Source organism: Arachis ipaensis, chromosome B7, assembly GCF_059453495.1.
Source record: "Arachis ipaensis isolate K30076 ecotype BB chromosome B7, ASM5945349v1, whole genome shotgun sequence".
NCBI lineage: Eukaryota > Viridiplantae > Streptophyta > Magnoliopsida > Fabales > Fabaceae > Arachis > Arachis ipaensis.
Window position 1 is genome coordinate 9,798,193 of NC_142442.1, and position 26,205 is coordinate 9,824,397.

Consider the following 26,205-nt stretch of genomic DNA (forward strand, 5'->3'; position numbering starts at 1 on the left):
GAAATTTTCGCCGGCAGAAATTTATCAAGAAGGATAAATTTGGTTTGGCATTGACTACACATATCTATAAAACACTTTTCGTTTTTGATATTGGAATAATAATGATATTTTTTGAAATATGAATTGATGGGTGTTATTTTTAAATATGAAACCATTTAGTTAGAGAAATAGAAATCGGATCGTCTAATTTATGAGAAGTATAGAAATTAGACCGTTCTATTTGTGTGCCTTCTATATTTTTAAAAAATATACCAAAAATTACGAAGTAAAAATATATCACTACTTTTACTTTCATATAAAAAAAATCCTAAAAAAAGGGATTTTTTTATTTTAATAAATAAATTAATTATAATAATTTCTGAAATAAATAATTAAAAAAATATTTACGAAAATAAATACTCTTCTCTTATCTCATTTATACGGTAAATGAGATAATTTTGCACGTATCTCGTTTAGTATAAACGAGATAGGTGTAGTTTTTCAATTTTCATATATCTCGTTTATATTATGTTATCTCGTTTATACTGTAAATGAGATATATGTATTTATAAATTAAATATAATTTTTGAAAATAATAAAAAATATTAATAATTTAAATTGGACCAAATTCTTAAAAATAGAATATTTCAAATAATAGAAAAAATAAACACGTTACATATTAAACAATAGAAAAGATGGAATGTGCATTTAAAATAAGCACGTTACATATTCAATGAAATACGTGTAAAATTATCTCGTTTATGGTGTAAAAGAGATAATGAAAAGGTATTTATTTCAATAAATATTTTTTAAATTATTTATTTTAGTAATTATTATAATTAATTTATTTATTAAAATAAAAAATGCAAAAAAGGGAGGGTTTTGTTTTGGAAGGTTGAAACCGAAAACAAAAAAAAAAAGGACTAAAGAGCGGGAGGACGCAAAACCTCGCTACTGCGAACTACGGTTCTGCTCACTTCACGCAGCAACAAAACTCAACTCTCAGTCTTCACACTCAGCTACTTTAACTCAAACCAGAGCTTAAACCAAACCCCCCAATAAAAAAGGAAATGGAGAAAATGTCGTCGAGCATTGGCGTCCGTCAATTAACGGTGCTCGGGGAGTTCAAGCCGTTCGGTCTAATCGCCGAAGCACTTGACGGAAAAGTCGCCGACGACGCTGTCACCGACAAGTACGAATATTTCCTGTTCGATCCTGAAATCACGCGTGACACAGACGTCGAAGATAGTTGCGACGAGGTCTCTTCCGCCTTGACCAGTTGCGGCGATAACGAGCTCTTCATCCGAGGCAACCGGTAAGTAAAACCCTTATTTATGTCCTTACTTGATTCTGTAGCTGCAGAAATGAAGAAAATCGACAGCAACGAGATCGTGTTGAGCTTTAAAATATTTTAGTTTCAAATGCTGCATGATTGTTCACTTCGTTTGGATTCACGAGCTTTGTGCTGTAATCTAAACGCACATGGTGATTTGTGACGCAGGATTATTTGGTCGACTGGTGCAAGAGTGTTTAAGAGATTTACCTTGCGGTCACCGGTTGTTAAGGTGTGAGTTTTTGGCTTAAGCTTTATTTATGTTGTAGTAGTGGTTTTAAGTAGACTGAACTTTGGTTATGAAGTTAAGGATTGCTTTCCTGTAATCAATTTACGGTTACATTTGGATTGCTTCACTGTGTAGTGTTTTATTTTATTTAATGCTTTTAAAGTTAAGGAACATTATTTTTATGTAGGTTGTTATAATTTTAGTTGTTGCCATATATTTTGTTTGATAGATTTAAGTTTGAGGTTTAGGTACTTGCTTTGCTGTTACTTGTGATCAAATTACAAGTACTCTTTTAGAAGTGTACTAGCTCTGCTTATAGTTGTGATCGAATCACAAGTACTCTATTTGAAGTAAGAACAGATGCAGTTCAATTTCCCCTCTACACTTCCTAATTCTGAGCTTAAGTAACACTCGACTACTAATTCTGCAAATGCATTGAGATATCTTATAGGATACAGATCAACTCACTAATCTTAGTTACCTCAGGGTATCTTGTATCGTGTCATATTCATAACTAAAATGAACCATGATGTGAGACCAATTTAGGTCACCTATTGGACTGGTGTCCTAATAGTTATCATGCTGCACAGTTTCCTTTGACGAGTTTGCAGAGATAAGCTTTTCCAGATATATTGTTGCTCCTATTTGGAAACAGCCAGATTCCAGAGTTGTTTTTGCAATTTTGTAGCACTAGATACTAATGGAGTAGGCTATCTGGCATGGTTGATAAATATTGGGTATTTCATTTTATTTGTTTCAGAGATTTTGGCCGAGCTTAGGAAGTGAAAACCTTGCAGCAGCATATAGTTTATGCTGTTGCTCAAGCTTTTCGTTTTGGTGGAGTGTTTTGATTTTGAAGGAAAAATTTGGCATTAGATCTATCACTGGATAAACAGTTTTCATGATCTTTATTTGGATTTTGGTGTCCAACTTATAATTTCTTTTAGGGAATTTATATGGTAGGCATTCATATGATTGTTGAGACAGTGATGACCTTATTCTATTTATTCTGTTTAAAGAGGCTATATTTTCGTTCTTTTAAATCCTTGTTCTTAATAATGAAAGCCCTCTTCTATCCAAGAATGTCTCCTTTCCCTTGACTTGGCTTTGACCTTTGGGTTTTCAAGGAGGTTGATATTTATCCAATCAGCTGAGGCTGCAATGTTGTCCATGCAACCAGGAAGTGCAATCGTAGATCTCTAAACTTTCAGAATACTGATTTATTTCCTCCGCTGTAGTAAAGCTAATTTTTTGTTCTACTTACTAAATAATTTGTTTTCAACTATTTATTTTGAAATTTTAGGTGTGCTGGTGTCGCATGGGTCATACAGCTGAGGCTCTTCTATGTATATTACAAATTGATTGTTTGACAATCTATAATAACTCTGGTGAGTACACTAAGTGAATCTCAACCATCATACGATCGAAAATTCAGAATGAAATCATATGGGATGGCAATGAAAGTAGTTTTATGGCTTGATGGTTTAAAAGCTTTATTTTAGTTATTGGAATCAGGTTTCTTCTAGTCATTATTGGTATAGAACTAATGGACCTACAATCAAACTAGCCAATAAACTGCAGGTTTATGTGTATATGTTGTGTTTGTAGCACGAGGAAACTGGCCCAATTGTTTTATGGGTTAAATGCTGCAACGGCTTTCTTTCTATAACCTTGACATCTGCATGGATTCTTCAATTTCATTTGTTGTGTTGCTTTATCAAGGAATTGATATGCCTACATGCTCTTTTTTTGGGGGTATTTGATTTCAAATTTGTGCTTTGTCTACATGCCAGCCTGTTAGTATTTTCACGTTTGCTGTGGTGGCTAATAATTCCTTTTGTTTCATAGGTGAAGTAGTATCACCACCACTTTCTCGTGCTGTTTCATCTATATGGCCTCTTCCATTTGGTTTATTACTCCAGCAGGAAGTTGAGGGAAATATACCATCACGTGCACCTTTTTCATCTACAAGCCCTTTGATTGGTGCTCGTGATATGTTTACTGCACCTAATCATATGCAAAAGGGGGAAGGAAATGCAGTATGTTCACATCTGATCCTGATGGATCCATTAGATGAACAAGAAGTAAGTTATGGCACCCTATGAAATGTTGCTGAGGGTTTCTTCTTTGTTGTTATATCTAAGTTTTCAAATCTTGTGATGATGTTACATATCTAATGCATTATATTCTTGTCCTGGCAATACTAGTTATTGTTTTATTCCTTCTAAGCCTTTTCCCTTCAATTACTGTGATTGTAGCCGATATTTATTGAAGATCGAGGGAAATCAAACGTAATGAAGGAATATGATGAAAAGACAATTTGGACAAGTGATCGAGTGCCGCTTATGGCATCCTATAATAAAGGTTTCTTTCATTAAAGTTCTTGCAAGTAGTTTCTGGTTTCATTGTCAATATGTTATTCTTATGGTAACTTTTTATGGTGGTATATTGATTCAGGAAAGATGCAGCACTCATTATGGGTTGCAGAAATTATCAATTCTAACTTTGATGAGGCAACTGCTTGTTCATCAAATGTAAACCCTATGGGAGTATTACCCAAACACGTGTCCTTTCGTAGAATATGGCATGGAAAGGGAGCTCAAATGGCTGCTTGTAAGGTAGTAACAGCTTCTGTTATCTGGCTATGGTTGAGTGTACTTGATTATGCAATTTAATTATTTATGTATTCATTTTGAATTTCTGAAGGGAAATGTCATTCATAAGTTAATTGCATACTTGTTTCCTTTTTTCAAGCAATCAGTGAGAATGTGTTGATGCCATCATGGTATAACATGTTCTAAAAGCTGTTTTATTTGTAATACTATCAGCTGAGGAATAAATAATCAAAATGAGGAACTAATAATTAATTTATTTCTTAACTTTAATTATTAGTTTAACACATGTAGTGAATTTGAAATGATTGTCAAAATTTTTTAATATTTTATTTGATTTATTCTTCAGTTTTTAGTGGACCACCTTGTTGCACTAGTGCTTTGTGAATGTCTTTTAGAAGTCTATACATTATTACTGTATTATTTCCCTTTTATTTCTCACTGTAAGTTCCAACCATTTTCTATTGTATGCTAAGATTATCTTATTATTTGGTTTTGGTTTTATATTTACAGTTACTCTGCACATAACTTTAAATTAATTCCTTTTAATGATGTTTTGTAAAAGAATCTGTCCAAGTTGCCTAAATGTTTTGTTGCAATAGAATCAAATTATGCAATTGAAATTTTTTATTCAGTTTAGACCAGTACCCTTAGTCCATAAATAAAGAGTTGAATGCTCTTAGTATTTATTGTTTCTGTATTCTTTTTCTTTTTTCTTTTTTTTTTGTTTATGAATTTTCGTTCAAATGATTGCTAGGTCTTCATGGCCACTAATGATGATGCAACTCCTCTTGTCTGCTTCTTTCACCAAGAACAAAGAAAGTTGTTGTCTGTTGGGCTTCAGAGTGTTGAGATAAATAATGAGATTGTGTTTGATGTTAAACCTGACATGAGCTGGATCATAGATGCGGTTGCAGCTGCACCTGTGACTGTAACTCGCCCCAGGTGAAAGTCTATTTCCACATAACATATTTGCTTTTATAAATATATATAATTTTCTTCAAATATATATGTGCTTTTCAGGGTCAAAGTTGGACTACTTCCTTATTCAGATATCATTGTTTTGGCACCGGATAATGTTCTGCTTCTCTATGTAAGCATTACGCATGGGTGGGAACCTATTGACTGACACATTCTTAATTTCTTTTCTTTGTCCCGACATTTCCTCCTGTATGTCCATTGTTTTATATCTACTTGTCTCTCTTTGGCATCAAATTGTATTTATGATACAATATGTTTCCTTGGTTCCTTGTGGGTTAATGTTCGTGTTTTTTTTTTTCTCTTTTTTGATTAATGCTTCAATGCTAAAAATGTTGTTTCAATTATCACTTATTTTTTCAGATAATGGATGTGACATCATTTTTTAAATTTACCTTTAAATATTTGAACTTCAGGAAGTCTTTTTTCCTTAGTAATATTGTATTGATAGACTTAGTGGTTTGGTAGAGGTCATTAAGTTTCTATTAAGCAGTCATTTTTCACTGAATGATGCCTTTGACTTGTTCCGGCCTTGTGATGTTCAACTGATATGTTCCCAAGATTTTTGTTGACATGTTTTTTTATGTTGTCTGAATACAATTTCTTATAACTTATAAATGTAGCTTAAAACTTGGGACTTTAAATTTTTTTAATTTTTTTTTTATCAGATTGATGTTTTGTTCCTTATTTGACTTTCTTCATTTTCTTATATAATATTTTCTGTGATTCAAGTGGCATCAAGATGTTAATATATGTTTTGGTATGTTTGCTTGTATTGTAGTCTGGGAGGCAATGTCTGTGTCGATATGTATTACCTTCTTGTTTAAATAAAGGTCAGCACTTGTATGATTTGAAGTTTCCAGAAACATCTTTTCCTAATGACTTAAAGATTAGTGGCCTGGCTGATGCTGTTGAGGGGCGGGTCAATGTAATAGTAAATAATAGGCAGGTATGAAGATTTGTAACTAAGGCTCCTTTCTTTTCCCTTTTCACTTAGAAGTTGCTGGCAGATTTTTTGGTACTGGATTCAAAGTTCTACTTATTAACAGGAAATCCTGATTTCGATATTCATGCCTTATATTTGCAGATGTTTAGATGTGCATTACGACAAAGTCCTTCATCATTATTAGCTAATGACTGCATCACTGCACTTGCTGAGGGGCTTAGTTCTAGTTTCTACAGACATTTTCTTGGTGTTCTCTGGAGAGATGGTGATCCTGCTCATTTATCGGAGGCGAAATCTAGTGTTGATTCAGAATGGGACTCTTTTTGTCATGTGATTATGCAACTGTGCAGAAAATCTAACGATACATCCCAAAAGTGTTCTGGTTCAGTGGCACACTCTGCTTGGGACTTCCTTCTCAATAGCCAATTTCATAATAACTTCTGTAAATTAAACTCCATGTTTGGAACATCGGGTGCGGCATCACTTGATCAGAAAAAATCAAATTTCTCTAAATCACTTGTGGACAGTAGAGAGAGTTATGAAAAGCCATTTTATTCGGATCTGCTAGTAGAAAGCCTGGACTCTCTTCATGCATTGTATGAGAACCTGAAATTTGACAATCTTCGGAAGAGGTATTGCCTTTGATATCTTATTTTCAAGCAGTTTAGGTACCTATTTGCATTTGTCTCTGGTGGACATAGCTAAGTCTGTTCTGAATATCTCTTATTTCCATTCTGGTAGGCTTTTTGCCTGCTAATGCTCACTTGGTTTAGCAACCAGCTAACTGATTGGGTTTGGTGATCGTAATCTTGAGTTCTTGACTACCTACTAGTTATTAATTTATTGTTATTAGTGTCATGTTGGTTTGATTATGATATAGCCCTAGTTTAAGATCAGTAGCTACCATTTATTTTATAATCACATCGGGACATTCTATTGCATGATTGTTAGAAATTCAAAGGGCATGATGTTTTGAATTAGCAGTTGGTTACATTTGTCTTGTGCAGTCTTCATATTAATGTTATTTGAATATAATCGATATACCAAGTCATTTTTCCCCCTTAACATATGAGATTAAGACTGACCTATTTAATGGAGAAAGTTCAGTGGTTGAGGAGTAAGAAGACATATGTATTGACGATTCATTCAAAACATGGCTAAGCAGTTAGTAGAAGACCTTGGTTTGTGTGTTTTGGGATTTAGGATCTGTTTGAAAAGTTTCAAAAGTAACTTTTTGAACTTTTGACTTATGAAAAGTAGTAGTATTAATATCTGGTGCAATTTTTAAAACTAAATTGCAACTTTCTAAGAAGCTATTTAGGAGTTTATAGAGAAGTTAAAAAAAATGATTTTTCTCATAATACTATTACTTTTTATCACATTTCTATAAAATAAGCACTTTTAGAACTAAAATCCCAAACACAAAAGAACTTATTTATAAGCTACTTTTAATATAACAATTTATTGTTTAAGTTATTTTTTCAAAAGGAGCTTAATTAAGCTGTTTATCCAAACTGGACCTTACTACATTTGTTACCAGAATCCTATTGCTAGTAAATCAGCCATTTAAAAATTTGGAATATAAAAAAAAGACTTGTAAAGTAATCTACAAATTGCAGGATATTTTGGCGTTCTATTACACTTGAAAAAAAAAAAGGATGGAGCCGAAGAGGCTAATAGATGCAACAATGTTGTAGTATTTCTGCCCATCAGAATGAGAACTCTTCTATGGTAAAGATCATAAGCAGAGCACCAAGAGAGGCTGACATTCCATAGAGTCTTTGCTAAGAAAGGCTAAAACATTTTTCATTTAATACTTCTTTTATTGCTCTATTTGACACCTTTAGAAGCATCCATCCTTATGTAGGCTGTATTCTTCTTTTAGACCAATAGTTTTTGTTAGGCTCAATGTGCTTGGCTGCCATTGTTCTTCTTGGCCTGCTGTTTCTATTAAAAGTTGAAAACTGCTGGAAGATCATCCACATCCATCAGTAGCCTCTGTTCGTCTGTATACTTGGCTCTGAAGGTTTCTCTCAGGACTTCATCTGTTGTTACTCATTTTCTGCATCTCTATATTACCATAATTTGTAGATTTATGGTGTACAGGAGGGGAATTGCACTTGTTTTCCTTATGCTGTGGCCTAGAGAATAAAACTTTTTCTTGTGAGCCGAGTATTGTCAGCTAAATTGTGAATTTCATATTCTTTCTGTTTGATTTTCAGATAAACTAGTTTTATGGGATAGAATTACACATTTGGCCTCTATTTGGTGTAAAGCTCTTGATATTTTTAGATCACTTTCCCTCTTGGTCATGTTGAGAGATTGGAAAACTATGGTTTACTAATCTTTTGTTATTTTATTCGGAGGATTTGTTATCCTGCCATCTTCTTGTAGCATTCTTTCCCTGTCTTAATGATATTTATTTTAAAAAGAAAAACTGTTCTTAACTTATTTTTTCTACCATCTGATTTATGCATTTCTTCTTGTTCTGTATGCTGTATGATTTCCAGTGTTTTCCTTAGTAATTAGTTTTTCTATTTTAATTTTTCTTTTTTGGTTGAAACTATATTTTTTCTGTGATCCTATATGGTAGTTGTTGCTTATAGGGACTTGGAGCTTCTAGCAATTCTGTTATGCAACATTGCTGAATTTCTTGGTGAAGACAATTACTTAGACCACTATATTCGAGATTTCCCTGGCCTCTGTAAAAAGTTTATGCTGTCTAGACCCACAAGTTCCCATAAAATTTGTCCAAGTTTGTTCAGATGGCTTGAGAACTGCTTGCAACATGGATGCAATTATACCAATATTTGTGATCTTCCGCCTTTAGTCCGTAGAGATGCAAGTTCTGTGGTTAGCTTGGCCCGACAAATAGTTTCCTTTTATAGTATATTATCTGGTGCAGAATTGCAAGGGAAGAATCTTTCTTCTGGGGTTCACTGTAACATTTCCATGGGATCACATGGTTCAAAGGAGGAGCTTACTGTTTTAGCAATGGTTGGTGAAAGGTTTGGACTTCAACAGTTGGACTCACTTCCATCTGGCATATCACTTCCACTTCGTCATGTAAGTTTGAATTTCTTGAGGATGTTTTATGTCAATTTATAATCAGACAAATTTGTTCATGGAGTACCTCATGCTGCAGGTGGTATTTTTTTTCCTGATATTTAAAACTGTCTGTTTTCTTATTTCTGCTTGCATAATCTCGATAAGACAAAATGTATCAGATTTTGCCTGCTGTTTTTCTTACATTTCTTTGATTGTTTCAATTATCTTGTAGCACTATTTCTTTTCTTCCTTTTTTCTTTTATTCTCTATAGTCCCATTGCTACTATGGTATTTTTCGTCTTCGATTATTCAGGCTTGCAAGGTATCCGTTTTAATAACTTGATTGAGCCCTTAGCACCTAATTACTGTTATGCTTTCTAGGCATTAGATAAGTGTCGAGATTCTCCCCCCAATGACTGGCCAGCAGCTGCTTATGTTCTTCTTGGTCGACAAGATTTGGCAATGTCAACTTTATCACGTGAATGCAAGTATAGAGAAATTGAAACACCAACTAATGTGAATGTAATCTCTATGTCCACACCTTACATGCTAAATCTACATCCAGTCACAATATCCTCTACTATATCTGATGCAATTGGATTGGAAGGAACAAAGTTTGAGGATACAGATTCAGTTGATGGGTCTATGACTGATGGTATGGAGCATATTTTTAACTCGAGCACACAATTGCGCTATGGTCGTGATCTGAGATTGAATGAGGTCTGTTTTTGTGTTGTTTCACTAAACATAGGAAGTTTGGAATAAGATTGATTAGATTATTTATATCTTGCAGTGATACATTCTTCTGATCCTTCTTGTGGCTTGTCTATTAAGAAAGTGATGATTTTGGGCTTCAGTTTACCATTTTAGGCAAGGATCAGTAGCCAGCTTTATTGCCAACACTATACATGATCCTGAGAATTTTTGCATGATGGTTAATGTTAAGCCTTCTTGTGTATGTTATGCATAACAACATCTAGTTTAGAAGATTTTCCATAGGTAGATTTTTATTTTTCAATTATTTCTTGCTCTTCTAAGGAGGACCCTTTACCCTCCTTTTATCTTGTATTTTTCTTCTCTCCGTAATAGTGATATTCTTCTTTTGTCAATGTATATATATTGATTGTTTGCAGTTGTAGAAGTTTGAAATTTGCTGACTTCTCTTGATTTTTGGATTATTCTAGGAATGGTTGTATGGTAGTGATTGTCCTCTGCTATCTACTGCATGGTCTATTCTTGCAGTATAATAACGACCCACTGTCACTTGATAAGTGTTTCACTGTTGCAAAAGCTACCCATAAAGTTTGTTCCTGTTTTCTTGAATTTGGCTCTTGCTACTTTTACTAGGTTAGACGCCTTTTATGTTCTTCAAGGCCTGTGGCAATTCAAACATCTGTCAGTCATAGTGCGTCTGATCAGGACCTCCAGCAGGTATGCCCTAGTTTTAAACAGTATTTGATTTGGCAAGTAATTATTTAGTAAAAAATCACTTTATTACTGATCTAACTGACATGGTGTTGATAGTAATATTCTAAGCAAGTCCCTTCTGCCTTCAACATTCTTTCATATACCAATTTGAATTACCTAAACTGTCTTACCATGACATGTGGCATACACAACCATTAAGTGATATCACTCTAGGTAGTGTCACCTACATGCATCAGATAATGCCAGTGTTCTATTATCAATTGTATTTTCATACAAAGTAAAATTACAGCTTTGTCCTGAAAAGTTGTAGCTGTAACAGATTTATCCCTAAATAGAAAACTCATAATTTGGTCCCTAAATTTACACACATCCACAACAACTTAATCTTAGGGACCAATGAATTAAAATTTATGAATCCTAAACCGCAGATATAGTTGACCTTGTATTTCCTCAACCCGTTTTGACTACAAAAAATTACACCTGATTATTGTGAATTAGAAATTTTGGAATTTTTTAATTCACATATTGTGGGTTCCCCCAGCTCTTGCTCTAGTCAGTAATCTCTCAATTGTTGGTCAAGTTTTAATTTCTTCAAATTTGTAGTTAGTTCTTTCCAATTATATCATTTTCCTATGGTGTGTTGACATGTCATTTCGTAAAATAATAATAGTTGACTGTCCAAGAACTGAACTGGCCTATGAATATAATTCCAGAGACTAAATTGACAGTTTGAGATTTTAGGGATGGAATTCAATCACACTTGCAATTTCACGTTCAAATTTGACCTTTACTCAAATGTTCTTTATATTTTCCTTGCTGACTGGATATGTTTTGTCCTTTGGAATATTCGCCTTTGACGTTTTCCTTTTCCTTTTAACTTTTGTGAAGGCTCAATTGTGGCATCTTGCTCAAAGGACCACTTCACTTCCTCTTGGACGTGGGGCATTCACTCTTGCAACTATATACACACTATTAACTGAGGTGCTCTTACATTTAACTACTTTGGATTTCATTGTCGTTTACACTTTCTTATGGGACTTTTATAATAGGCGTTTACAGTTCCCAAGCTTGTACTGGCTGGTCGGTTGCCTGCTCAACAGAATGCGACTGTAAGTTTCTATTGTGCGCTTATGAAGTTAGTATTAACTTTTCACTTTCTTTGTATTTGTCATGGCTTATATACTGTTGTCCACTCGAAGGTTAATCTCGACCCCAACATCAGGAACATACAAGAACTCAAGTCTTGGCCTGAATTTCATAATGCTGTTGCTGCTGGACTTAGACTAGCGCCCCTTCAGGTTTGAGATGGATTATGGTTATGTTGTTTCAGGTGCATATTGATGCATCCAGAACTTATGAACACAGTTTTCTCACTGTGATTTTTTGGCCCAACTTCAGATCCTCTCCTGTTCAATATGGAACCTTCTCATGTTCATTATAATCATGAGAGGATCCTTATCCTCTTTGGTTTCTAAAATTGAGTTTCTTTCAAGTTTGTTAGCAAGAGATGCTCATGTCTGTTCTTTTATTTGGCCCTTTGGAATGACTTAGTATTATTTAGTTTTTTAATTAAATATTGGATCTTGTAATGTTACTTTTATGCGTAAGAAGTATTTTCTTCATGTAGCTTGCATAATGTTATATCTTGGATGTCTTTTCTCCATAATGCACATACCCCTTTGCAGGGAAGAATGTCAAGAACGTGGATAATATATAACAAGCCTGAGGAACCAAACTCTGTTCATGCTGGACTTCTTCTTGCCCTTGGATTGCATGGGCATCTACGTGTATTAAGTATTACTGACATTTACCAGTATTTTAATCAGGTTGAATCCACTGGAGGTTTCTTTAATTTTGTTATCTTAATTTTAGCACTCTATTATATTCTCATGGTTTATTTATTGATTGTGTTAGAAAAATAATTAATTATAAATTTGAATTGGAATGATATCTGAATGAACTAATGCACTGAGCTATGTATATCCCATAGTATTCACTGCTGCTTTTTTAAGTTTATTGTATATTTTTTTGACACTGGATAACTATTTTGCTTTCGGTTGTTACCTTTTTAGTTGGACTCCATATATATATTTTTTAAAAAAAAACTTGACGAGGGTAATTATACCATATTCAAGGCTTATGGGGTTAACTGCAACTAGGTAATTGAAGTTTCCAAAGGACAATAAACTGACTTTGCATTTACAGTTCTTTGATTCCTTTCTCAAGTCAGTGCCAATTTCAACTAATTTCAAGCACTTAATATTAATGGCCTTGAGGACAATGTTTTCATCTTTTCTTTGTATTTTTTTTCTTTCAAGTTTAATTTTGTATGACTGGAATTATTGTCGCTACATTATTGCAGGAGCATGAAAGTACTACTGTAGGATTAATGCTTGGTCTAGCAGCTTCTTACAGAGGTACCATGCAACCAGCAATATCAAAGGTATCAAAACACAATCTTTTCCCCTTTCCAATGATAATATTGAAGATCCCAGCCTGCAGATAGCAGGTCCTAACTTGAATGCATTAGAAAGAATACCCTTTCCAATGAATTTTGCTAGAAAGCACACCCTCATCTGCATAGTTGCTTGTTTTTTCATATTTATATGCAGACAAAGCAACAAGATGTACTATGCTTGTTTGTGATTTCCATGAAATCAGCCCCTTTTTATTCAGCGTCTATGGCAACATTCATCATACTCACAATCCCTGCATTTTATTTTGCTTCTGGTATCTTAAATTGGTCAAACTTGTTTTAGATGAGGACTGATCGATCTTCTTTTGGCAGAGTCTTTACATTCACATTCCTGGACGTCATCCTTCTTCTTATCCAGAGTTAGAGCTTCCAACCCTGCTGCAGGTACTTTTTCTCATGTTCTGTATATTTCCTCGAGAACATTCAATGTTTGTGTGTACTATTAATGTTCCCACCCATTGGTTAATTTGCAAGTGCACTTTTTCCCTCTCAGTCAGCAGCTTTAATGTCTCTTGGGATTTTATATGAAGGTTCTGCTCATCCACAAACAATGCAGGCTTTATTGGTAAATTTATTTATCATTTTTCTGTTATTTATTTCATTCTTGAAAATTTTTAAGTTTTGTTTGCCTGTTATATTCAATCCATGCATGTATAGGAAACTGTTGAGAATGTGGAATTTAGATAGGGAAGGACAAACGAAGAGAACAAATACTATGAGATGATGTGAAATACATTGATATGATTATGTTATGGTGTGTTACAATGGAAAAAGACTAACTTCTATTTATAATAGTAGTAGTGAAACCTTAATCACCGATAAAGAAATAATGGTGTAGTCATGGCCAATATCAAAATTAGTTCTAATTTCAAGATATATTGTTTTCTATTCTAGATATCTTACAGAAATACTATTGATATCTCCTTTGTTTCTCCAGAAATACCTTGTATCTTAGCGTGTACTGACTAATCTGCTGCTTTCTGTGTTTGTCATGATCATTTGGCCCGTCAGCATGATTTACTTTCTTGCTGTCTCTTTCCCCTTCTACTAATGGCAATAACTTAAGAATTTTTCTACATTTATTATCATTTATGCATACGAATTGGTTAACGGAGTTGTAATTTAATTGCTTCCATGATATGCAATTATGCATATAGCATTGTTTATTTTCATTCTGCAAAAAAGTTGTTTACGAAGTAAGGACCAGGGTTCCAATACGTTTGGGGAACTACATGTTCAATAGAGTAGAATCTGGGAATATAAGCCTGGATCGGCATTTCTTGTTGATTCACAATTATTGGAAGTAACTACTACGACTTTGATGCTTAAGTCAGCAAGGGCCCTAGTTCCATGCTCCTTCATTTATAAAGATGGGAGTTCCATCATTAAGGAGATTTAGTTCCATACTTCTTCATTATAGAGATGGGAGTTCAACCATTAAGGAGGTTTTATCCCTATACTTTTGGCTTTGGGAGGTGGCTTGTAATCTGCTTTTGGAGAGATAGAATCCCTTTAAGTTTGCTCTTCTGGGTTACTTATGGTTTAGCCATTAGACCAAATTCTGTTTGGGTCTTTTTGGCCTGGAGTATCTAGTCCATAACAATAATACTTCTGTCTTTTCTAGTTGAATTAAGGTTTATAGGGTTGCGGTATCTTTGGTTTGTCATGTGTTAATATTTAATTTCATTAATTTGGCATGTAACTTTTTTTCAGGGTGAAATTGGGCGCAGAAGTGGGGGTGATAATGTTCTTGAGCGAGAGGGTCATGCCGTTTCTGCTGGATTTGCACTGGGCCTTGTTGCACTGGGTATGTGCTTACACAGATAACAGTTTTCTGATCCTGCTTTACTTTTTCTTTATCTAAAATATATGTTGCCTGAAGGACATGGAGAAGATACACTCGGTTTCATCAACACTTTCGTGAATCGTCTGTTTCTTTACATTGGTGGCAAAGTTCAAAATGTACGTTATGCAATCCACAAATTCTCTCTCTCTCAATAACTTTCCCTTGTTGAGAACTTTAGAACTTTTTTTTTCTGGTTGCAGTTAAAGAGGACTGTTAGTAATGTCTGCAAGAACTCTTACAATCTTCTTTCATTAGAAACTTTAGAATGTACTTTGCATAACTCATAAGTACTTTCAAAACAGGAGAGATCTCATTTTTCGACAAACTCAATGGATGAAAATCGTGGCTCTGCACAGGTTCGGTGACGTCAATTGTATTTTCTTTTTTTTTTCTCTATAATGAATTGTGTATGGCAAATATTGTGATCATGATAGAAGGAACTGATCTAAACACTTCAACTTCTCCTATTTCATGTAGATGATGGATGGGACAACTATCAATATTGATGTAACTGCACCAGGAGCCACCGTTGCCCTTGCTTTAATGTTTCTGAAGGTACATCCAGTAAACTTGGTCTAAATTAAGTAATAGATATGTCAAGAAGTCTGTTTAGTTATTTATGCAATTTTAAGTACTTTTTACCTTTCTATATTGTGAAGAGCAGGTTCAGTATTAACACTTCCAATGCCTACATATTTTATAGCTTCCTTTTACCAATGTCGTTTCGTTGATGCACAAAAGCACATATTGTGCATGTGATATAAACTTATTTTGGAGTCTTTGTAACTTTGGGCTGTATTCTTTTGACAGACAGAATCCGAGGCAATTGTGTCTAGGTTGCCAATTCCCAGTACATATTTTGATTTGCAATATGTGAGGCCCGACTTCATAATGCTTCGTGTCATTGCTCGAAATTTGATAATGTGGAGCAGGTTTGTAATATTATATTATTTTTAGCAATTTACTGGGATCTGTTTGTCATCCTTTTGCTTCACATTTACTGCATATTTTGTAGGGTACATCCGTCAAAAGACTGGGTGTTATCTCAAATTCCTCAGGTTGTCAAATGTGGTGTAGAGGGTCTCGGAGGTGATGGTGATGGTGATGATGTTGATGATATGGATGCTGAGGCTTTCGTACAGGCTTATGTTAACGTAGTGGCTGGAGCCTGTATATCTCTTGGTAAAATGCTTCTTGGTCTTTCTGTTGATATTATCACGAATTTAAGTCATGGTGTTTCTATGTACCACTGATCTTTCTCTTAGAATTTTTATTGCCAAATTTCTTTATATCAAAGGTAATTATTTGACTTGTACTATATAAATCATCATGGGCTACCATCATTGTTGATGATATTTAATTTAATTAGCTGAGGTTTCTTTTATGTTTTTAATTTCCATGCTAGGAACAACTCAGTGGTTGTGTTGTTTGATCTTTATTTTGACACTTGTTCTTCTTAATCATGTCAGGGCTGGTGTTTGCTGGAACAAGAAATGGAAATGCACAGGAATTACTTTATGAATTTGCTATATACTTTCTGAATGAGGTTGGTCCATTTAGTTATTAATTAGGGTTTAGCTAACATGTGTCCTTAGGGCACATGTTAAGTTTGCAAAACTTTTCAAAACTTTTTACTAATAGTAAGCTTATCATGTTCCCTTAGGACACATGTTAGCTAAACCCTATTAATTATTACACTGATTAACTCATCCATGCATGTAAATTGTAAAGTGGATGGTTTCCAAATAGTTTATCTTTATTTTACAGATCAAGCCTGTTTCCCCTACAAGTAGTGGAAAGGTTTTCCCAAAGGGGCTGTCTCGCTACATAGATCGGGTCACATTGGAAACATGCCTTCATCTGATTGTGCTTTCTTTATCTGTGGTACATGCTTTGCTCTTGCTTCCACTTTTAACTAATTATTATATTGAAAGTATGGGTGAAATTCTACAGTTGAACTCTGCATTGCAGGTTATGGCTGGGTCTGGACACTTGCAGACATTTCGATTGTTGAGATTTCTAAGGAGCAGAAACTGTGCAGATGGGCAATCTAGTTATGGTATTCAGATGGCAGTAAGTGTTGCAAACACCTCCCTTCCCCTTCTCTCTCTCTCTCTCTCTCTCTCTCTCTCTCTCTCTCTCTCTCTCTCTCTCTCTCTATTGCAGGAATTTGTTTATATTACAACAACAAAGCCTAATTCCACTAGGTGCGATCAGCATCTTGGATCAAATAGCGCCATATCATATATCATGATTGCACTAAGCTCACTTTTGCTTAAATCTCTATTGACTGCTCATTCATAGTCTTCTTAGGTCTCCCTGTATCCCTAACCACTAGTCTATCTTCCATCTAGTCAACTCTTCTAACTAGATGCTCTGTTGGTCATTTCCCAATATGTCCAAACTATCTAAAACGAGATTTCACCATCTTTTTAACAATAGGCGCCACTCCAATTTTTTCTCTCATATCCTCGTTCCATTTTTGTCCATTTACATATGATTACTCATCATCTAACTGTAATTTATGTATCTCTATAAGATTGCTATTATGTGGGCTAGCTTTTGTGTTTCATCTGAAATGTGTGTACCTGTTTATTCATGTACATAAAGGAGATAGTATTGTTGACAAATCACTTTGAAGTTCAGATACTTCATACTTTTGGAAAAATATACTTTAATCACATTCTCTATATTCTAGCAAAATCTTGTATATGCTTTAAATTTCTTTATTAAAGTGTTATTTGGCTTTCTTCGATATCACTTCTAACTTTGGGTCTTATAAATCTGCTATTCTAGGTAAGCTTAGCTACTGGTTTCTTGTTTCTTGGTGGTGGAATGCGAACATTTTCGACAAACAACAGTGCCATAGCAGCCTTGCTCATTACTCTATATCCACGCATGCCCACTGGTCCGAATGATAACAGATGCCACCTTCAGGTATATCAGATATCTGGAATTGTTGTTGCAATGAAAATACTCAAGAGTGTCTGTATATTTTATTCTTTGAAATTATGCTCTTCTAAAAAACTCTTTTACAGGCATTTCGGCATCTCTATGTGCTTGCTACAGAGGCACGATGGGTTCAAACCGTTGATGTTGACACAGGTCTGCCTGTTTATGCTCCTCTTGACGTCACAATCAGAGAAACTGAACATTATGCTGAATCAAGCTTTTGTGAGGTTACTCCTTGCCTTCTTCCAGAAAGAGCTATTGTAAGTCTGAATTGTCTTCTGTCTTACTTGGGTTTCACTCTCTGTAGCCATTTATTCTGTTTGAATTAACTTCTGTTTGATTGATTGGGAGTGAATCTATTTCCTAGTATTTAATTGGAGAAAAAGAATCACGGTTCTAAGTTTTTTGGTTTTGATGGCTGCAGTTGAAAAGAATACGTGTTTGTGGGCCTCGCTACTGGCCTCAAGTAATAGACTTTGCCCCTGAAGGTGAACAATAAACTATTATTCTATCTAGATGATCTCATAACAATTTGAGATTTGTATTGTATTCTTTTGAAAAAACTAACCCCATATTATGCATTAAATAACAGATAAACCTTGGTGGAATTTTGGTGACAAGAATAATCCATTTAATTCTGGTGTTCTGTATATCAAAAGAAAAGTTGGAGCCTGTTCATATGTTGATGATCCCATTGGGTGCCAGTCGCTCTTGTCTCGTGCAATGCACAAGGTTGAAATTGCATTATATTTGATTCTGTTAGACAATATTTCATAAATTCTTTACAGCCAGTTTAACTTTTGTTGGTCTAGGTGTTTGGCTTGACAAGTTCAAAAGCATCTGATACAATCTCAGACATCCATAGTGGATCTAGTGCTGCCACAGTTGATCAGTTGGTCAGTACCTTCTCATCTGATCCCAGTTTGATTGCTTTTGCACAACTCTGTTGTGACCCCTCTTGGTATAGCAGGTAAGATCATATTGAGATATTATTTTCTTTTTTTCATCCTGCGTCTTTCACATCCATGCTCTGTTTTGATTTTATCTTTAGTATTTAATTCACTTTATTTATTTTTAAGCATGAAGAGTTACTTAAATCTTGTGATGAATAATTACTTGTCTGAAATAATGCCTTTTCATGAACAGTCTCTCTCCGAAAAGTTCAAATTATGGGATAAAGTGCATGAATTTTTATATCTTAACATGCCCCTTCGTGTAGCAGCCACTTTAGGCTTGAAGTGTGGATATTGGACAGACTCATTGTATTTTATGCAGAAGTTTACATTTTCTTACGAAGGAAAAAGGAAAGAAAGGTGGCGGAGAGAATAATCCAATTCTGGACCACTTGGTCATGGAAGCTTAAGCTTACTACTTTCTCATGAACTCTGCAAAAGTCTAAATTGCTTGCTAAGAGACACATGAATGCTTTTACATTGTAACATAACCTTTAATGATTACAAATGCATAATTTATATTAGAGTGGTGCCAAGAGAACAAATCCAAGTACAAATTTCATATACGTAAAAGATCCATGTGCAACAATGCTAGATATTGGTTGGATCCCCCCAGCCGTATGTTGCCAACTGTACATATAATATTATTAGTGATTGCTTATTCATTTTATCTTGTTTTGTATTTTGCTCGTATTTGTCTGCTCTAGTAACATTAGCCAACTGATTGCATAAGCCGTATTGTTGACTTGATTGCTATCCATACAAACTTTTTGCAGTGACGCACAGTCCACAATTCTGTTTTCTTTTTCCATTTTTTGGTGCTATCTGGCCATTTATGTTTCATTATTACTGACATTGATATTGAAGATCGTATTTCATAAGTAAAAGATCATAAAACCATGCAGACTTATAGCACTCAGCATCAATCCTTTCTATAAATATATACCAATATCTGAATAACTGAATGAAACTTGCTTGCAGATCCGATGCTGATTTCAAGGAATTTTGTTTGCAAGTATTATTTGAGTGTGTGAGCAAGGATAGACCAGCTCTTTTACAGGTAAGTATAACAGATGACTACCGATGCATTATTCAAGTACTGTCAAGAAATTAAGATATGCTCCTCTCACAGTTTATATATATATATATATATATATATATATAAATAATGAACATATTAGTTTATGTTTGCTTGCTTTAGCATTCAAATCATATTTTTTCTCATTTTTTTAAAATGTGGCGTTATGTTTACTGATAGTACCCTTTTGTTCTTTTTTTTCCTTTCTCAGGTATATTTATCATTGTACACAACTGTTGAATCAATGGTTGGCCAAGTTACTACTGGTGCTGTTGTTTTTGGGGACTCACTATCTATATCTGCTTTTAAGGTTAGATATATATTTACCGTTTTCTAGTTATACCTCCTTTTTCAATTAACAATGTTTCTGATTATTCAGTTGGGGTGTTTATCCCCTTCTGGCCTCTTAGATTTGGTTCTTACGTTTAAGGTATTATTTAAAGATGGTTAAAGAGCCAAGCAACATATATGTTGCCTGGACAAAATACCAATGGATTCCATCATATATGTTGCAATTAAACATCACTTATAATGTTCACTAAAGATGAGGTAGATGATGCTTAGTACATGTATTCGTGTTTGTTTCTTCCAATCAAGTGTATTTTGAGATGATATCTCAACAATCTGCATGAACATGAGCTTTGGTGCAACAGTAAATTTGTTCGCCTGTTCATAACCTGTTGTTCATGGGTTCTCAAGGCTGTGTGCATTTGACACAACACAACACTCAGGTGTCCCTCATAAGCATACGTGTGACTTAACATGTTCAATTATATCTGCTTGCAGCTTGCGCTGACTTATATTGAGGCGTTGATGACTCAGAAATTATCTGCTCCAAAAGGAGGAATCATACAATCAACATTTGTAGGTTCTCTTAGGAAGCAGGTGGAAGAGCTCCTAAATGGTTCTCAGGAGTTGAGGGATGATTTTCATAAATATTTAAAATTGGGGACATGGCCTAATGGGGAATCCCAAGATAAACGTTCGATACTACTTTCTTGGTTCCTTCATTGGTATGATGTTCCAACTTCATCTGCAATCAAGTTTGCCATTGACAGGGTCAAGCCTAAGCTAATGTCTTCATCTTCGGTTCCGTTGTTGCATCTTTGTTTTCCCAGAACTCATATCAACGTCATTAGTGAAATATATAGATGCTTTTCATCGTAGGTTAGCTTTTAATCTATTGATTTACCGATTCTGATGTACCATACTTTGTAACTATATATTATTATATCTATTTATGTATTACCAATTATGATATCGTATGTTTTATGGCCTTGCATTTGGGGAATTGCAATGACCAAGTATAGTGAGCGTTAGTTTCGATGGGAATTATCTCATTGATAGCTATTGCTAAATTATTTTTAAGAAGCACAAGTATTTTGATCTTGAAAGATGAAGCAGACTTTAAAAATAAACTAAACCGAACCCTTATACAGAAAATGTTGATAGTGACATTCATTGTGTGATTGCTTTATTTCTTTTTCAAGGATAGATGTACAATTCTGGTGCTTCCGTTGCATCCGACCTTAGGCTAAGTTGGTTTTAACAAATAAAATGGGAAAGTACAACAAAAAAAAAAAAAAACAAAAAAGAAGGAAAATGCTGTCCATGTCCTACAAAACTAACAGTAAATGACTTGAGTAACAAAAAGCTTATAGGGACAACAACCGCTGTAGCACTGAAGGGGACCAAAAAAGGAGAACTTTTTCTTTAAGTAAAAGAGAAAGAATAACAATTAAGTAAAAAAGAGAAAAATGAGAAGTATTGTATCAAAGTATCTATATGTATTTGGGGTCAAGATTGAGAAATGATACGTGTGTAAAGGAACTCATTCCAAGTGTCAGGCAATCCTGGTAGACACCAATGGATGCAATCTGCATAAGTGGTTGGGTCAGCTTGCTGTTCTTTTGTTAGCATCTTCCCTTGGCGAATGGTATAAACAGATGTATGTGCATCTTTCCTGAACTCTGATAATGTTGTTATGTTAATGAAATACACTGGAACCTTCATTGACTTTGTCACATTGTTGGCTATCACAAAAAGTCTTCTATCTGTTCCCACATTCAATGGGGTGGACATGTTTGTAACCGGAGTGGTTTCCTTGGCACATTTTATGCCTTCTGGGTTGTTCCAATCCTCACTCCTATAATGTGCAAATTTATTCATTATTACCATTCACCAAATAAACTAGCAAAATCCAAAAGGTTAGTGATTAATTACTTGATATGAAGAGGGGAGGTGCTGGTGAAGAAAACTTTGGTTCTATTTGGGTCAATGTTGGCATCCACCCATTTTGACCATGTATCAAGCACTCTCGCATATGCTACTGGCCTTGGCACTTCATCATATTCCGTGGACCCTTCATCAAACGTCCCTCGTCTATACATTGCATAAGGATCAGTGTCATGAATTTGCTTCAAAGCTAAGAATAAGATAACTTAGAAAACAAGAAATAGTGTATATATTATTGTGCTCACAAGACTTTCATGGCGAAAGTGTTCATCCACCAAATATATGTGTTGAAGATCAAGTAGTCCACATTAATCCAATTCACACCATGCTTTTCAATGGATTCAGGCATGATTATCCGGTTCAATATGCTGTGCATGTTTGGATCATCTGAATTTGACTCTACAAGGAATGGTGCCCAATAGAACTCCACTGTAGTAGTAGTGTGGTCCGGTTCCTGCATGCGCATGCATCAAAGCTTAGTTAATCAAATTGAGAAAAAGAAAAGTAAAAAATTACACTCACATTTTCTTGTACGCTAATCAACTTTGGCAACAAAAGAATGAATCGGTCAAATATATAGACAAAATATTACGGGTACACAAGTTACATAGCTCAATCAAATTGGAGTGGATCCCAAGCAATGGTACTTTATTTTTATCTATATATATATATATTCCCACCTGACACAACATGTCATTTCTTAATTGCCATTGTGATTGGAACAATCTTCCGATCCAAGGCCAGATCTTACAAACTATATGGTAGTTAAAGAACTAACCCCACTTGGTCATCAAAGTCAATGGCCCACTTAATTTGAACCAATCATTGTTACTAATCTAATGTATACGATGTCATACTAGTGCTTCATCGTTATGGCAAATTATTATAATGTATGATGATTAAAGAGAATGAAAAGTAGCTTTCTTCTTTTGATTTTACTTTTTATTTATTTTTATATAGTTTAGCTACATGAACTCTAAAAGAAGAAAAAGGAGAGATAGTAACCTCAATTTTGAAGATAGCAAGAGAACCATCCTTGTACCATGTTTTCTGCTCTGGAGGAGCCACAGATTGAACCATACAAACCATTGATTCCCACTGGTTTCTGTTCAGTGAGTCTCCAACAAACATTAGCCTCTTCCCTCTTATCTTCTCAAACAATAGCCTTGGCTTGAACCTTCAAATTAAATATGCAACCAATAAGAACATAACTAGCATCAATTAATTGGAAACAAAAATGGGAAAATTGATTAAAAAAATTATTTACTTGGGCATAGAACAATCTCTTGGTTGCCACCTCCAATTCTGATAGAGGGAATCAGGTCTTCCATTTCTCATGCATGTGACTTGTGAAGTGAGGAACTCACACTGTTCTTCTTTGTACAAAGGATGTGTTATGTTATCAAAAACCCACTCTCCATTGAACAAGTCACAATCTTCTGGTGGCAACTCAACTACCTCCTCTTCAATATCATCATCATCTTCATCATCATCATTCTCCACAACTTTCATCTCAATCTTCTTATTGTTCTTATTCTTCTTCGTCTTCTTCTCTTGTTCTGCTGCCACAATCGTTTTCAAATCAACTCGTTCTTGGGTTTCTTCAGAATCATTATCCGTTGTTGTTGTTTCAAGTTGAGTCCTTGATGAACTCTTAGAAGAAGAAACAGTGACACTGACACTGTCTCCGTTATTATTATTACTACTACTGCGATGATCTTCTTCATTATTATCCTCTTGTTTCTTGGTGGTGATGACACTTTGAACCACAGTAGTAGTTTCTTCTTCCACGTGTTTTGAAGATTCTTGAATTTCTTGAGCCTTGTGAGTAGAAAAGGGAAACTCAGCAAGGGACTTAACATCCTCGTTGTACATGAAGACTCCAAAGAGGAAAATGGAGAAAACAACGACGAAAACAGAGAGGTTGTTGTTCTTTCTTCCCTTCATTGCTCCCATTTCTGAGTTGAAAAGCGGAGTCTTTCGACGAATGATAAAGGGCTGCATGATAAAGAAGAATGAGTTGATGATAAGAAGATGATGAATGAGATAAGAGAGAAGAGAGGTAGAAATATAGAGACACATTTGAGAGAAGAAAAAAGAAAAAAAAAATAAAAAAGAGATAGAAGAAGATGACTTTGTTTGTTGAAATTAGGGGTTTGGTGGAATGGCCTTGTCTTGGAAGGAAGTGAAACAGAACACAAGAACAGAGAGAGAGAGAGAGAGAGAGAGAGGAGGGAGAGTTGTCTTTCTCAGCTCTCGAGTTTCTTTATCTCTTTACTCCATTTTGTTCATCCATTTCCACTCTTTCTTTCTTGGAGAAATCTTTTCTATATGTTTTATGTGTTTTCTTTGTTTAGGCCTATTTCTGTTTTTGTAGAATTTTACATTATTATTGACTAGATAAGTTAACCGTGGAAACTCATCATCCAATTATTCTTATAGGAAGTTATTAGTTAAAAATTATTAGATGGTTTAACATGTTTAATTAAATTATTATTTAATAATTTTTAATTATTAATTTTATATTAAACAATTACACGTGAGTTTTTACTTAATTTCATATATTTCAGTTATTTTTTTAATGCGTATTTGATCTACATATTAATCATATTGCTATATAGGTTTATGTTAGGGTAAATGATTATATTAGTTCCTAAAAAATTATTTATTCTCTAAATTAGTCCTCAAAATATTTTTTTAATTAAATTCATCCTTAAAATATTTTAAATTAGTCATTTTAGTCTTTTTTTTATCACTTTTGTTGCTAACGGCGTCAAAGTTTGTTGATGTGACACGTTAAGTGATATCACAATACACACCTAATAGTCCTAATTAACGGCTAATATGATAAGTTTATGAAATTACATCAAATAAATTCCAAATTGAGAGATTCCAATGCCTCAAGTTCTTCCTTCAATTAGGCTTTGATTTGATCTAATTTCATAAACTTATCATATTAATAGTCAATTAAGACTCTTATATGTATGTTGTAGTATCACTTAAGATACCACATTAATAAATTTTGGTGCCATCAATAAAAAAAATGACAGAAGGACTAACGCGATTAATTTAAAATCTTTAAAAGACGAATTTAATTTAAAAAATCTTTCGAAGATAAATTTAAAAAACGAATGATCTTTCAAGTACGAATTTAATCATTTATCCTTTTATTTTATTATTATTCAATCAAATATTTATATGTTTTAAAAATATTTAAAATAATAATAGATGGATATATAAATCAAATATCTTTGCTTATATAATTATGTAATTAAAATTTTCACTTATTTGTATATGATTCTCTTTGTAATCAAGTGCCTCTTAAATAGAAAGATGACAAAATAAGAAAATGAGAGTATAATTATTATTAATTAAGGTAATAAAACTCGCACATAATAAAAATTATAAATATAATAGCAATTAATTCTTTACTATATTACTTTATAATTTTCTTTGCTTTAGGGGATATTTTTCTATTTGATAGAGACGTTTAGCATTATTCTTTTATCAATGGTTGAGATCATTGTAAATTCTTTTCTAAAAACTAATTTCTTATTCATTTCAGAGAAGTTAAATTTATAGAAATAAGAGTATTCATAGGCGACTCTTATCATTAATGTGAGAATGTAACCTCTAAAAAGCAATTCAATAACACCATTGGTGACTTGGTGTAAACAAGTTTTTATAATTTCATTTTTAGTGTTCTTTAATTTGAGTCCTTGAGCCTTACTCTAAGTCTCTGACCTTATTATATTGGAAGAATTTAAATGTATTAGGTATATTGGTGTCCTAATAACTTTAACCGTTGATTTTAATTATAAAAAATATATAATTTATATTAATTAAAATTAACGATTAAAATTACTAGAATGCCAATATTTTGGATACATTTAAAAACTTTTTTATTATATTATAACCGGTTGAATCCACCGTACAAGATTTATATTTGTATGTATGCTTAAAAAAAAAAAAGAAGACAAAAGAGAAGGATCAATTAATTAGTCCTTACTTTATTTAATTTGGTTTCAATTTTTAATTTCCCTTGATCCTTTTGGCAACTACTTTCAACAGATCTCCCTCTTATAATTGAGACAATACAGTGAGGAGTAATC

General features: G+C 33.9%; 2 protein-coding genes across 4 annotated transcripts; one reads left to right on the forward strand and one right to left on the reverse strand.

The window, feature by feature from the left end:
• Nucleotides 1-863: 863 nt before the first annotated feature.
• On the forward strand, nt 864-21,116 carry EMB2771 (E3 ubiquitin ligase). 2 transcript variants are annotated; one of them, XM_021107266.2, is made up of 38 exons: nt 1,222-1,294; nt 1,481-1,544; nt 2,669-2,732; nt 2,845-2,929; nt 3,390-3,625; nt 3,800-3,905; nt 3,999-4,159; nt 4,911-5,098; nt 5,177-5,246; nt 5,913-6,080; nt 6,219-6,709; nt 8,684-9,143; nt 9,507-9,845; nt 10,473-10,556; nt 11,442-11,534; nt 11,603-11,662; nt 11,753-11,851; nt 12,239-12,379; nt 12,916-12,996; nt 13,342-13,413; nt 13,523-13,594; nt 14,743-14,836; nt 14,912-14,991; nt 15,178-15,231; nt 15,353-15,430; nt 15,686-15,807; nt 15,891-16,057; nt 16,345-16,421; nt 16,643-16,759; nt 16,847-16,948; nt 17,672-17,812; nt 17,914-18,087; nt 18,252-18,315; nt 18,420-18,559; nt 18,640-18,797; nt 19,762-19,840; nt 20,070-20,168; nt 20,645-21,116. In XM_021107266.2, exons 3-38 carry the CDS (start codon nt 2,703-2,705, stop codon nt 21,023-21,025), a joined length of 5,163 nt encoding a protein of 1,720 aa, XP_020962925.1. In that variant the 5' UTR covers nt 1,222-1,294; nt 1,481-1,544; nt 2,669-2,702; the 3' UTR covers nt 21,026-21,116. The 2 variants fall into 2 exon arrangements, with proteins under 2 accessions (XP_016166024.1, XP_020962925.1); XM_016310538.3 differs by lacking the exon at nt 2,669-2,732 and having other exon boundaries at nt 864-1,294.
• Nucleotides 21,117-21,292: 176 nt separating this feature from the next.
• On the reverse strand, nt 21,293-24,440 carry LOC107608809 (xylan O-acetyltransferase 1). 2 transcript variants are annotated; one of them, XM_016310542.3, is made up of 6 exons: nt 24,228-24,435; nt 23,361-24,091; nt 23,099-23,270; nt 22,339-22,547; nt 22,082-22,240; nt 21,293-22,004 (listed from the first exon to the last, which is right to left on the reverse strand). In XM_016310542.3, the coding sequence occupies exons 2-6, from the start codon at nt 24,047-24,049 to the stop codon at nt 21,656-21,658; spliced, it is 1,578 nt and encodes a 525-aa protein (XP_016166028.1). In that variant the 5' UTR covers nt 24,050-24,091; nt 24,228-24,435; the 3' UTR covers nt 21,293-21,655. The 2 variants fall into 2 exon arrangements, with proteins under 2 accessions (XP_016166028.1, XP_016166027.1); XM_016310541.3 differs by having other exon boundaries at nt 23,361-24,440.
• Nucleotides 24,441-26,205: the final 1,765 nt, after the last annotated feature.

Excerpts from the sequence above, each read along its gene's own strand:
- EMB2771 (XM_016310538.3), top strand. The coding sequence starts at position 1,050 with ATGGAGAAAATGTCGTCGAGCATTGGCGTCCGTCAATTAACGGTGCTC. Across the intron at positions 14,992-15,177 it reads TTGGTGGCAAAGTTCAAAAT|GAGAGATCTCATTTTTCGAC; the intron begins GTACGTTATGCA and ends CTTTCAAAACAG. Across the intron at positions 19,841-20,069 it reads ATAGACCAGCTCTTTTACAG|GTATATTTATCATTGTACAC; the intron begins GTAAGTATAACA and ends TTCCTTTCTCAG.
- LOC107608809 (XM_016310541.3), bottom strand. The coding sequence starts at position 24,175 with ATGTGTCTCTATATTTCTACCTCTCTTCTCTCTTATCTCATTCATCAT. Across the intron at positions 23,271-23,360 it reads AGAGATTGTTCTATGCCCAA|GTTCAAGCCAAGGCTATTGT; the intron begins GTAAATAATTTT and ends TTTAATTTGAAG. Across the intron at positions 22,005-22,081 it reads ACCTCCCCTCTTCATATCAA|GAGTGAGGATTGGAACAACC; the intron begins GTAATTAATCAC and ends TGCACATTATAG.